At 37.7% G+C, this 13003-nt stretch overlaps 2 protein-coding genes and 1 pseudogene across 6 annotated transcripts; all 3 read left to right on the forward strand.

Annotated features, from left to right (window-relative positions):
- Positions 1-1761, forward strand: part of LOC129408727 (protein yippee-like 3) — a 3145-nt pseudogene extending 1384 nt beyond the window's left edge.
- A 1246-nt stretch (positions 1762-3007) lies between these two features.
- Positions 3008-5703, forward strand: atp6v0ca (ATPase H+ transporting V0 subunit ca). The gene is made up of 3 exons (XM_020922649.2): positions 3008-3236; positions 4271-4454; positions 4554-5703. Exons 1-3 carry the CDS (start codon positions 3164-3166, stop codon positions 4756-4758), a joined length of 462 nt encoding a protein of 153 aa, XP_020778308.1. The 5' UTR covers positions 3008-3163; the 3' UTR covers positions 4759-5703.
- Positions 5704-7801: 2098 nt separating this feature from the next.
- spsb3a (splA/ryanodine receptor domain and SOCS box containing 3a) lies at positions 7802-12875 on the forward strand. 5 transcript variants are annotated; one of them, XM_055152565.1, is made up of 7 exons: positions 7802-7851; positions 10032-10227; positions 10371-10551; positions 10631-10818; positions 10896-10998; positions 11079-11204; positions 11278-12875. In XM_055152565.1, the coding sequence occupies exons 2-7, from the start codon at positions 10102-10104 to the stop codon at positions 11667-11669; spliced, it is 1116 nt and encodes a 371-aa protein (XP_055008540.1). In that variant the 5' UTR covers positions 7802-7851; positions 10032-10101; the 3' UTR covers positions 11670-12875. The 5 variants fall into 5 exon arrangements, with proteins under 5 accessions (XP_055008540.1, XP_055008541.1, XP_020778349.1 ...); XM_055152566.1 differs by lacking the exon at positions 7802-7851 and adding an exon at positions 8604-8769; XM_020922690.2 differs by lacking the exon at positions 7802-7851 and adding an exon at positions 8863-9315.
- Positions 12876-13003: the final 128 nt, after the last annotated feature.

A 13003-nucleotide genomic window follows, 5' to 3' on the forward strand; every position in this document is an offset into this window, starting at 1 on the left:
ATGTTTCCATGTTGGTGACATCAGAGGCTTCTCCCTAGATATCTGTAGCTGTATTATTCCTGGCGCTGTGTGTCATTCCAAGTTGATCCTTTTTTTTAAATGGAGAAAGAAAGAGCAATTAGGCCAAAAGTATGTCTGTATGTTTACATTTGTAGGCTTTGCTATGCATTTTAAAATCTAAATATTGGCATCTGCAAATAAGCCAAAATCAGATGAAAAAAATCCAAACTGGATCATTCATCACTATGTTTTGTAACACATTTGCAAATCTTGGCAATGATGTGGGCAAATGTTTCATCAAACTAAAAATGGGCAACAGAATGAATAATAAAATTAGATTTATCTGAAGACAAGTACTCAGTTGAGTTTATACAAACAACATTTTTAACAGTTGATTTAATCTAGCAGTGCTTGAAGTTCAAGATAGTTCACATTAGTCATGGTTTTCTATGTTAGTAGGTCAGTAATGTTTGACCATAGCCAGTGAAGACTTTTTTTTTCCAAGCCAAGTGAAAAAGTGGAGCATAAATTAAATACTTGTGTTCATGACCTATCCTAAAGTTGTGTTTTAATTTTCAGAGTAAATGTTGGCTGTGGTCCTGCAGAAGAGAGGCTGCTGCTCACTGGACTTCACGCCGTAGCTGATATTTACTGTGAAAACTGCCACACCACTCTCGGCTGGAAATATGTAAGCATGATTAGTTTATAAATGCAATTAAACAAAACCAAAAGCGAGCAATGGAAAAAATCATTGTCCTTTTTTTGTTCTTGTCTCTGCAGGAACAAGCCTTTGAGTTAAGTCAGAAATACAAGGAAGGGAAGTACATCATCGAGCTTGTCCCACATGATCAAAGACAATGGCTGGGATTGAGCAGGAAAAGGGCACCCTATGACTGGTAGAAGTTGTATCCCTTCAACTACAAGGGTTCCAATGTCTCCCTCTCGTCTCACATACGAGCCATTGCTGTGCCACACTTTCACTTTGTGCAGTTTCGCCAAGAATAGCATGTGAATGATGCCTTATCTTTTTCTGTTCTTCACGTTTCTTAAGCAGCTGCAGCGACACTTGCTGGTGCTGATATCCCAGTCGCTCGCGGGTCCTGGGTCATGGAGTGAATGAGTGTAAGGTTTTGTGTCTGATAAGTAACTAGGACATGTAATCACGCTGGCATGTGTGCATGTTTGGGTTTTAAAGCATGGTTTAGCCACAAATCTCTTATCAGAAACAGTAGATGGAAGTTAATGGGGGTAACCCTTTCAACTGCGAAATCTTAACCTATCAGTTGCGGTTGCTGAAATTGGCAGGTCAATGGGGTAAAGTGGACTTAAAATAAAAATGTAAATTATTAAGGTATTGCCAATGACACAACAAAAAATATCTGGCTTCAAGGAAATTAACCAAATATGATTATCCTTCTGGTCAAATTACAAATCGTCAAAGGCAATCAGGGTTAAACACTAAATCCGACAGTCTACAGTGGAGTATTTTATGTATGTTTTACGTATGAATGTTTATGTATTGGTTTGTATTATAAGTTTGGTGTGAATGTTTAAAGGGGTCTCATGTAGGATTCACGTCTAGCATTTCCTCTGTGTAGGTGGGACGATTTACTTAATGCTGAAAAGATCTATCCTCTGTTTGTGTACCACTGAGCTGTCTTTTCGTATGTATCCATGTTAGAGCAGAACGGGCTTAATATTATGTAGCATATTTATGGTGATTTTAATGTCTGCTTCTTACATTAAAGTGTATTGTTTTAACATGTTGTAATTTGTTTTTTCTGAAGTGTGATAATGAAAAAGAATGTATTGTTTTTTGTTTTAAATAGTACACATGTAATAGATAACTTGTAGAATTGTTTTCATGTAAATATATAACTAGTATTATATTCAGTGGAAACGTTAAATCAGGTTTTACAGTTCTTGATCACATGATCAAGGTTCAGCACTCATGAGGTATACAGGGTAGATGTGGTAGATAGGCGGCTGACTGTCATGTGTGGTGCAGCCAGATCCGGTAATCACATTGTAGGAGAAATTGTAAAATAAGTTTTTGCAGAATAGGTCATTTAAAATTATAAAGTGGATTTGTATGAATTCAAGTCATAGAGTTTACCTCTAATGCATCTAGTTTCCAAGTTCCCACAATCAGGAAATTTTTAGTGTTGCAGTGTAAAGTTCAAGAACAGCAGGAGGACTTGTAATATGCAATAAAAAAAACATCAAGATTAATAACTAGACCTTTAATAAAATAGATTTAGACTTAGACAAACTTTATTGATCCACAAGGGAAATTATTTGGATACAGTAGCTCACACATATAATATAATAACAAAGAGCAAAAATATAAATAGCAATAATAAAAGTAATAATAATAATAATAAAGTAATAAAATATAAAATCACAGCTTTATACAAAAGGTCAGGACTTGAACCTAATCAGTCTAATATTCTAGCTAAATTGGTTTGTTTTGCTAGACCAACACAAGATTTAAGGGAAATTATTTGGACAAAGTAGCTCACAAAATTACAATATTAGAATAGTTTTTAAAAGTTTAAAGAAGTGACATATAAGAAAGGTCCAGAAGCGTGGTAAAAACAAATGTAGCTTTAAGCTTTGGCCATTTTTTCATTCACATTGTTTTTATTTATTTATTTTTAGATTTCATATTGATAATTATTATTTTATATATAAGTATTTGATGTAAACATTTAATGGTTCAATCGACTAAATACCGCACAGTACCGCCCCCTAGCGTTTCAACTGCAGTCTGTACACTTGCAGCAGAACATACCAAAATACAAAAAACAAAACAACACATTTCTCTTGTTAAATCACAGTCAAAATTCTGAGAACTACTACCAAATAAACATGTATTACTCGTAAATGTTAGTAATACATTTTAAATAACAATTAAGCCAAATGTTTGTACTTTAACACCCACCCCGCGGAGAGCACAGATGGTTCAGTCCGGGGTGGTTGGTCATGTGACTTTTTCCGTTTCGCCATTTTCCCCTTCTCCACCGGTGCTCGTACTGGTAGCTCCGTGATCGCCCCTAGTCTGTGTTTTCTCCCGTCCTCCTGCATACCCGGGGGTTTAGAAGGATCCGAAACAACATAGTTTATTTTTAGTAGCCGCGTAGGTTGAAACAAAACATCCAAAATGAGTGAGGAGGTCCCCGAGTACTCGCCTTTCTTCGCTGTGATGGGAGCCTCCGCGGCCATGGTCTTCAGTGGTGACTATACCAGTTTTTACTTCTGTCATTGTGTCTGTAATAACGCGATTAGGAAAATGTAGATGTAGGCACTTTAAGCCAGTTGTTTAGTTTAATAAAGACAGGCTAGAGGAAAGGATGCAGGTGCTTTCAGGGGTGGTCACGGTCCTCACACCTGCCGAGGATGCCAGGCAGAGGAGGGGATTGGTTCTGCTCAGAGGGCTCCTGCTGACCGCTAATATCAGCGTCTTTCACATAAACAGTGAGCACCTTACGACTGATCAAGGTTACATGTGATCTTCATAGTGTGAAATGCCAATTTGGGCCTTCTGACTGTAGCTGTGACAATCCCATGACAGCTCCTTAAACCAGGCCTCTGGAAGTGACTGTCACCACTCAGCATATGGCTCACGTTAGATGGACCAACCTCCTCCTGTCTGCTTTCTTCTGCACTGACAACACACGCCTGGATTAGAAGATATTACTAATATATATTCAGTCACACCCATTCTTAAGTCCTGCATTTATTACAGCTGCTGATATTTACGTATTTGCCATCATTACTGAATAGACGACTACAAATGGGCTACATAGAACTTAACTCATCAAATTTGTTTAATGAAACATTTTATTGTTGTATGACATAGCTTCTTCAAAATGATAAAGCCATTCAAATTGTACAATGAGTATTGTACATTGAGTATCGTCAGTTTTGAATACAGTAGTATTTTTGATGTACTTGTGTCTGCATAGTGAGCACATAATTGTCACACTGACATTGTACAAATCTGTTCTAGTTTGGCTGTGGATTATTAAACACACATCACACTGCATTATTCAAGAGTTTTTCTGCAACAATTTTCCCCATTAGTACTGGTAGAATATATTTGTATTAGATTAATTTCAATATTATATAATTGGTTGTAGTATCTATCAACTATATTACTGCATACTGTACCAGAAGGTATACTTCAGACATTTGTGTATGTGCATTAGTATGCATTATGTGCATTAGTGTAGTAGATGAAAGACCTAACACAAACTTTGCCTTCTAGCTCTTGGAGCTGCATATGGAACAGCAAAGAGTGGCACAGGCATTGCTGCCATGTCGGTGATGAGGCCAGAACTCATCATGAAGTCCATCATCCCTGTGGTCATGGCTGGTATTATTGCCATCTATGGATTGGTGGTGGCAGTCCTGATAGCAAACAACATATCTGAGAGGGTCACCCTCTACAAGTAAGAGTTCCTCTTTAAATAGTGCATGGACTACACCTGTTCTGTCCTGTTTCAGTGCTATTGTGGCTAACTGTTGTACTTCTGTTTTTTCTTAAACAGGAGCTTCCTGCACCTGGGGGCCGGTCTGAGCGTAGGCCTGAGTGGTCTGGCCGCTGGCTTTGCCATCGGCATTGTGGGCGACGCTGGTGTGAGGGGCACTGCTCAGCAGCCACGACTCTTTGTGGGCATGATCCTCATCTTAATCTTTGCTGAAGTCTTGGGCCTTTATGGGCTTATTGTGGCTCTTATCCTGTCTACAAAATAAGTGTCTCCATCAGCACCATCTCATTCATTCCACATCAAAGCAGCAAGAACAAATAGGAGATTTTCACCTGCATCCATTACACCTGGGTCTGACAGGATAGGATGGCAACACAAACATTTAGGCAGCTCCGTCCTCAGTAGATGTGATGTACCTGCATTGTTTTGGCCATCCGGTTGTGTCAGGTCTTGTGCATATTGAATGGGCATGAAGATGTAGTGGTTGTTGTGGGATGATATGTGGACAGTCTGCCTGATTTGTTGTCTGATCTTAACCTGTACAGTGATCCAAAGTCCCTCCACTCCCTGTAAATGTAGTGACCAGTCTGTGATGTGAGTGTGAGTATACGCGTTTACCTATGCCCCTCCAGGTATTTGTTTTTTGTTGGTGATTTTTTTTTTTTTTTTTTTTTTTTGTTTTGTTTTGTTTTGACGATTGCTGAAAAGTTGTGCACATTAGTATTTTATTTTTTCATGTTTTTGGGGACCATTTTTTAATCATAATGGTGAGGAGATATCAGGACTTTTTCACTATTTATGAAAACTTGACTTGATGAAAGTGTCTAAATGGAAAACTGTTTATTGAAAACCCTGTATACATAAAATATATAAATTATCTGTGTATAGTTAGATTTATTGCACTGTGGGTAATTGTTGGAATTCCTCTGGATGTAGTGTGAATAATAATGGAGGATGTCCACATGTTGTGACGATTATGTATGTGTGTGCGCGCGTGTGTCTGCAGGAGTGAGTGTGTGTGTTTGTGTGTGAGAGAATAATCTGAGTGCTCTATGTATGCAAGTGGAGTTCTGTTAAATATGACATTCTTACACTAATATCATTTTTCTGTAGTGCTGCTGTCTTTTTTGTTTGTATTTGGTTAAGGTGCGAGCTCACTGTTCAGCCATGCCTGTCAGATTTCCAAATAAAACACAACCTCCTCCAGAAACGAGTGGTCAGTATTTATTTTTTTTTACATTATAGAAATCTCAAAATGTTACTGCTTTAATGCTTCAAGTGACAGACACTATCTTATGATCCCATTTTTAATATGTACTATGTAACTTTGTGAAAATGTTATTGCTTTCCCTGAAATGTTCCACAGCATTTCTTGCATTTATTTACTAACAGGTGTTTTATTGCTCCAAAACTACATTCCTACTGAGGGCTATGACTTGGCCTGCACTGGAGGTGTCACCCGCTTGAGAAAGATTAAGCTTATTGCTATATTGGCAATAAAGTAATATCACTGTTGTGGAAACAAGCAGGCAGGAGATCCACCAATAAAAAAGTTACATAAACCACCTTTAACACCCTCCAGGCTCTAGATTCTGTTAATAGAAATTCATATCTACTCTCTGTGGCTTTACTTTAAATACCTGTACAATAGTAATAATTGGTCATAGGAAATTACTGAATAATAAAAAATATGCCACTTTCAAGCAGTTCTGTGTTATACTCTTCTCTCTCTTTTTGTCGCTCGCTCTCTTTTTTTTTTTTTTTTTTTTTTTTAAATTGGCAACCAGTCACGAGTCCACTCTCTTGCCCTGACCTTGACCTTTTCATCCCAGGAATTCAGAAAATATACAAAAAATGAAATGGTGTATCCAAGTCTAAATGACACAACTGAGCACCTGCGTTAGTCCATGGGAACAGAACGTTCAAACCACTTCAAACTACTTCTCAACATTTTTCATAGAGATACAAAAGTTTTATTCCATACTGTGGAATATTATATCCAAATGACAAACATCTCCATGGAAACAAGCAGAAGGCCCTCCTCCAGGCCATGTAATAGTCAGGTTTGTGTAGGCCAGACCAGATTTTCAAAATAAAAAACTGGGACATCACTGGTTTGGGTTGGTTGGTAATAATAAAATTGTAAAACGAGTGTGAAATTAAGGAAAACTGAGTCAGTATAATCACATTTTCTTTGTGTTTTTGTCATTTTAAGCAGCTTTTCTTTATTTTACCTAAACAGAAGACAGTGTATGCCTCTCTTTCCTGTTGGCAGGTATCAAATTGGTCAAAATAGGGACACCTGGGACATTTCTTGTATAAAACTGGGACAAATCACTGGTTTTGGATAAATCTGCTGAGACAGGGGACACAGGGCTCAAAACTGGGACTGTCTCGGGTAAATAGAGGCGTCTGGTCACCCTAGGTTTGTGGAGATGCAAATCAGCTCACAGTAGAGACACTTGCTTTTAGTGGAATAAACAGAACCACACTGAAAAAAAACAAAAAAAAAAAAAAAACAGCAGTGTGCTTTTATTTCAGCTTTTTTCGGCTAAAATGTTACATACTGCAGCATTAAAATAAAAAAGAGTAGTCTACATTACTTTCTATTCTCCTTTTAAAGTTTGTAAGAGTCATAGGGTGCATAGCATTGACTAGGGGAGTTCAAAAATATCGAAATACTGTATCGAAATACTGTATAATTTAATGTGATGATACAATATCGATTATGTGTGCTGCTGTATTGATGTATTGCCAAGAGTATTTTTTGGTATATTTTACAAAATTATTTTGTTACAGTGCTACAGTTTTGTGGCTTGGTTCAGAGGAAGGAAACTCGTTTATGCGACACATTTGACATTTTCAGTGTTTTGATGATTAAAATGTGTGGGTTTCATATTCACTTGGCACAAGAAGTGGTTTAACAAAGACTTTCAGTATCACAGCCATGATTTAGTCATTATTTTATATTGAACTGCATCGAATCGATTTGAAATATATCGTATTGAATTGAAAGTGCACTGTAACGAGATGTGTATCGTATCATGGTCAATGTATCGAAGTATGTATCATAGAAGCAACTTCTTAATGATATCCAGCCATAGCATTGACAAAGTTTTGTATTCTATTCAATTATGACAGAGTTTGAGGTGCTGACAACATGAATAATAACTAATACCTTATAGTCTTTTTAATCTCGGTGTGTGTGTCCCTGATAACAACAGAGTATGTAATGCTAGAGTGACCAGATTTTCAAAATAAAAAATGGGGAAATCACGGATTTGTTGATGTTGGTAATAATAAAACTGAAACTAGTGTCTGATTAAGGAATATTATTCTGCTGTCTGCATTAATGTGGGTCAGTATAGTCAATTTTTTGTGTGTTTTTGTCATTTTTAAGCAGTTTTTCTGTATTTTACCTAAACAAATGACAATTTATGCCTCTCCTTACTGTTGTCAGGGATCAGATTGGTCAAAAATAGGGACATCTGGGACATTTCTTGTAAAATGCTGGGAGGGACACAGTGCTCAAAACCAGGACTGTCCCAGGGTAAATAGAGACATCTGGTCACCCTACATTACTTTCTATTCTCATTTACCTGTCTTCTGAAGTTTGTAATAGTCATAGGGTGCATAGCATTGACTAGAGGTTTGTAAAAATATCAGTATATTGTATAATTTAATGTGATGATACAGTATTGATATTGTGGGCTGCTGCTGATATATCACCATATTAATAAAATTGTAAAACAAGTGTGTAATTAAGGAAAATTGCTATGCACTTGGTACTAATGTGAGTCAGTATAGTCACATTTTCTCTGTGTTTTTGTCATTTTTAAGCAGCTTTTCTGTATTTTACCTAAACAAATGTTAATTTATATCTCTCATTACTGTTGTCAGGGATCAGATTGGATCCCTATTAGAAATATAGGGACATCTGGGACATTTCTTGTGTAAAACTGGGACAAATCACTGGTTTGTTGTGGTCGGTAATAATAAAATTGTGAAACTAGTGCGTAATGATGGAAAATTGTTATGCACTAATGTGAGTCAGTATAGTCACACTTTCTTTGTATTTTTGTCATTTTTAAGCAGCTTTTCAGTATTTTACCTAAACAACTGACTTGGCAGGGATCAGACTGGTCAAAAACAGGGACATTTGGGATATTTTTCTTGTATAAAACTGGGACAAATCACTGGTTTGTTGTGGTCGGTAATAATAAAATTGTGAAACGAGTGCGTAATTAAGGAAAATTGTTCTGCACTCTGCTTTAATGTGAGTCAGTCTAGTCACATTTTCTTTGTATTTTTGTCATTTTTAAGCAGCTTTTCTGTATTTTACCTAAACAAATGACTATGTATGCCTCCCTTTACTGTTGGCAGGGATCAGATTGGTCAAAAACAGGGACATTTGGGACATTTCTTGTAAAAAAAAACTGGGACAAATCAATGGTTCTGGATCAAAACTGGGTTTGTCCAGGGTAAATAGAGATTGTTGTCACCCTACATTACTTTCTATTCTCATTTACCTGCCTTTTAAAGTTTGTAAGAGTCATAGGGTGCAAAGCATTGACAAAGTTTTGTATTCTGTTCAATTATGACGCAGTTTAAAGTGTTGACAACATGAATAAGAATATAATATAGCCTTTTTTAATCTCCATGTGCGTGAGTTCTTGGTAATAACAGAGTATGTAGTGTGTGTGAGTTTGTGCGTGTGTGTTTCTGTCATTGTTTACGGTCAGACCAGTGTAAGTAGGTCATGGGTAAGGGGAGCTATGTTATCTGCTCAACCACTGGCCTTGTATGAACCGCTGTGCCAAGGGTAAGTTTTTTATATCGTGCCTGTATGTTATCCTTCAGTGGACGTGTCTGATTTTATACGAAAACCAGTCAGTGCACGTTCGCGATCGCTGGATTTGTGCGCCGATAGCATCCTGCAGCTAACCGAGGCTAGTTAGCTCACCGTGCTAGTAGATGGTCGCCCTGCAAAGCCAAGCAAAAATAATATAACACACTTCTTCCCTTTCCCAGGACTAATCTTATCATATTTACGAGCCACGATTGCTGCAGCGTGTTTTTATGATAACATGGCTTGTTTTCGTAGAACATTGGAATGGCTTTCTTGATTTCATGTAATGACTTTGGCCAAGAGAAAACCATATGGTGAGGAGGATAACCAAAATTAATATTAGTTAACTGTGGTTGTGGCCAGTAAATTGTGGCTCAGTATATTAATTATTATGCAGGAAGCTACGTGCTTCAAAACCGCAAAAGATACAGAACCAATTATATAGTAATCTGAATGTTTTGCTTGCTGAAATTAAATTAACATAAATTTGCCTTCTTTCGAGATAAATTTACAGCCTGTTTCCATACATTTCAGAATTATTCCAAATTAGGACCATTGCTATAGCATTAACATTGAAAAACTAAATTTCTATAATCAAAACCCTGCATGTACCAAGCATAAAAGGAAGCTGAATCCCATTATGATTATGACACAGTGTCTGATCTTTGTCATGTGCTTGTTTTGGGCAGCTCGACTGATGCCTAGAGTCTGGACTAAACCTGAGCCGAGGAGCAGGACCTGATCCACAGTGGTGCTGCCATGTCCAGAAGAAGCCGAAACAGCCGGGCATGGCGATATGTATGGGGAGGAATAAGACAAGACGCAGATGCCCGAGCTCTTGTGTTGGCCTCTGAGAATGAGGACTGGGGTTATGAGCGCCTAGAGGTAAGACAGAAACAAGAGCTGTTTGTTGTGGCTTTGAAATTATTGGGTGTTTTTGTCCCATCACATGATGGCAGTAGTTTAGTTACTGTATCAGATTTTCATTCTACTGTATAACTTATGATATACATATTTGTTGTCTGAAGTACAGTGATTCAGACTCTGAGGCAGACTTCTCATCAGTCATGGCCCCCCCAGTCCCCAGTGCTGTGCCTGTTACTGGAGAGTCATACTGTGGCTGTGATTCACAAGCTGACACCAGCTACAATTCCAGATTAAGAGGTTTTCACCAAGTGAAAGACTGCCACTGTGGAGAGGATGATCAAGGTAAATACATTTCTAATCATGACCAACAGGTATCAAGTCTAGGTTTTTATTAACACTGACTCTTAATGAATGTTTTTAGATTTCGACTGGGTTTGGGATACTAGCAGCAGATCCACAGCAACATTACTGAGCTGTGACAACCGCAAAGTAAACTTCCACTCTGAATACAGCTGTGGCACTGCTGCAGTGCGTGGCTCCAAAGAGCTGGTGGAAGGGCAGCACTTCTGGGAGATCAAGATGACATCCCCAGTGTATGGGACAGACATGGTGAGGCTCACTCTTGGACCTTAACCATCGTAAACATGGGTTTTTGTTTAAGATGTCTTTTTTTTTTTTCTCTTCAGATGGTCGGAATTGGTACTTGTGATGTTAACCTGGACAAATATAGGCATACATTTTGCAGTCTGTTGGGAAAGGACGCTGACAGCTGGGGCCTTTCTTACACTGGTAAAATTTACCGCTGCCTTTTATGTTTGTAGGTTAGAAGGTGTCAAAATGTTTGCAGTGCTAAACATTTTGTTTTGCAGGTCTGTTGCATCATAAAGGAGAGAAGATGAATTTCTCTACTCGCTTTGGACAAGGTTCTATTATTGGTGTCCATCTGGACACTTGGCATGGAACCCTTACATTTTTTAAGAATCGCAAGTGCATTGGTGAGTTTAGAATGTCGTACATTTTTACTGCATGGCAAAACAGAAAATGTTCTATTTCACTCTTCTTCTCTAGGTGTTGCTGCTACAGAACTACAGAATAAGCGGTTTTATCCAATGGCGTGCTCAACAGCAGCAAAGAGCAGTATGAAGGTAATCCGTTCCTGCTCCGCACCCACCTCCCTGCTCTATCTCTGCTGTGCACGTCTCCGTCAACTGCTCCCAGACTCTGTAGACACTCTCGATGTGCTACCACTGCCACCCGGTCTCCGTCATTTATTACATAACAAACTTGGATGGGTGCTGAGCCTCAGCAGTGGCAGTATAGAGGAGACTCTGGATGAGCCCGAGCAGTCTCCAGATCTACCTGTCCCTGCTCTGGCTGGACCGTCCTCCTCAGAGAGCGACTCGGAGGGCTGCACTTCAGACCCTGAAGCCTGTCAGAGGAAGAGATGTCGCTGGACATAGACTTGTTCCTACCTCCTTCTAAACACTGGCACTGTCGTATGGCATCTAATCCAGTAGTTACTTGTCTATCTGACACCGACCTTCAAACAGTCCATTCAAGAAATGAGTTCATGAAAGTTTAGGAGTTACACATTTCAACAATACGAAATTGTCTCTGAAAAGTGAAGCCTTGATTATAAGACATTGAGTTTCTTTTTTATTTTGAAGTTATGCAAATGCTTTACACTGTTTTTCAGTTTACAACTAACCATGGTGTCTGTTGCTGTAACTGTTGCATATACTAAAACAGAATAACTGTTAAAAAATAAGGTATTTTTCACCTTTACCTGTAAAATTAAATATGTAAAAAAAATCATTAGGGTATTTTTAAAAGTAAATTTAACAGAATAATAGAATCTTGCGTGTCTTAACTATTTACATTTCTTCCCGTATAATATTCATTTTGAATATGAATGGCAAAAGATGCACATATATTTTAAGTTTGTCAGATGTTCTAAGCAATTTTAATGTTTTGTTGTTTAATGTAATGTTGCTGGATTTTATGCAAGTTATTCTTTTGGTGCTTTGTGTATTCACTCCTGTAACAATTATGGACCATTCTGATCTGCCTGTTGGGTCCTTCATGAGAGGATGTGTTTGTTGAGTGGTGGCCTCACAATTTCAGTGATTTTTTCTTTTCTTTTTTTTATCCCATGAAAGGTATTGTGTATCACGCTAAATGTAATCAAAATGTTGCCATCTGGAATTACTTTCACTTTAAATAGTGGGCTGTAGAATTTCTAGCTCTAGTATGACTCTATATGTAAACAAATTATGCATATAGTCATCTAATGTAAACAGTGTTATCCTCTTGATTAGATGGTAGGATTCACCACAAAATGAAAGACCGCCAAACTCATAGCCTCTTGTTCATTTCGGTTAACGTCGTAAGCTGCAATGGACCAAGCCTTTTATGTGATATTTCCTATCTGGAACAGTGACAACGTGATATCACAAATGTAAAAGTCGCAATTGTTTGTAATGAAGCCAATGCGTCTTATTCACAGTATTTGTCTTCATGTTAAATGCATCTAAGCACTTTTTATGACTGTAAATACAAAATTATTTCCTCTATTATATCTCATGAAATAAAGCTGTATGTTACAAGCCTTTTCTGTATAAGTTATAAGCATGATTTTCCACTCAAAATAAAACAAACGCTTAATACTGAGTTTCCCATTTACTTACAATATATTTGTCATTTCAGTAGATTTATGTTTATCATTGTGAATATTGAGTGTACTATAACTTTTGTTTGAACAGTTGGAGATGGAGATGTTAAGTAATATTATCTA

The sequence above is a fragment of the Boleophthalmus pectinirostris genome, unplaced genomic scaffold (assembly GCF_026225935.1).
Source record: "Boleophthalmus pectinirostris isolate CB_2022bp ecotype Guang Dong unplaced genomic scaffold, ASM2622593v1 HiC_scaffold_17, whole genome shotgun sequence".
Classification (NCBI taxonomy): domain Eukaryota; kingdom Metazoa; phylum Chordata; class Actinopteri; order Gobiiformes; family Gobiidae; genus Boleophthalmus; species Boleophthalmus pectinirostris.

Bases quoted from the DNA above. Each gene is read 5' to 3' on its own strand.
- atp6v0ca (XM_020922649.2), top strand. From the start codon at position 3,164: ATGAGTGAGGAGGTCCCCGAGTACTCGCCTTTCTTCGCTGTGATGGGA. The intron at 3,237-4,270 runs GTGACTATACCA...TTTGCCTTCTAG, and splicing joins CGCGGCCATGGTCTTCAGTG to CTCTTGGAGCTGCATATGGA. The intron at 4,455-4,553 runs GTAAGAGTTCCT...TTTCTTAAACAG, and splicing joins GAGAGGGTCACCCTCTACAA to GAGCTTCCTGCACCTGGGGG.
- spsb3a (XM_055152565.1), top strand. From the start codon at position 10,102: ATGTCCAGAAGAAGCCGAAACAGCCGGGCATGGCGATATGTATGGGGA. The intron at 10,552-10,630 runs GTAAATACATTT...GAATGTTTTTAG, and splicing joins CTGTGGAGAGGATGATCAAG to ATTTCGACTGGGTTTGGGAT. The intron at 11,205-11,277 runs GTGAGTTTAGAA...CTTCTTCTCTAG, and splicing joins TAAGAATCGCAAGTGCATTG to GTGTTGCTGCTACAGAACTA.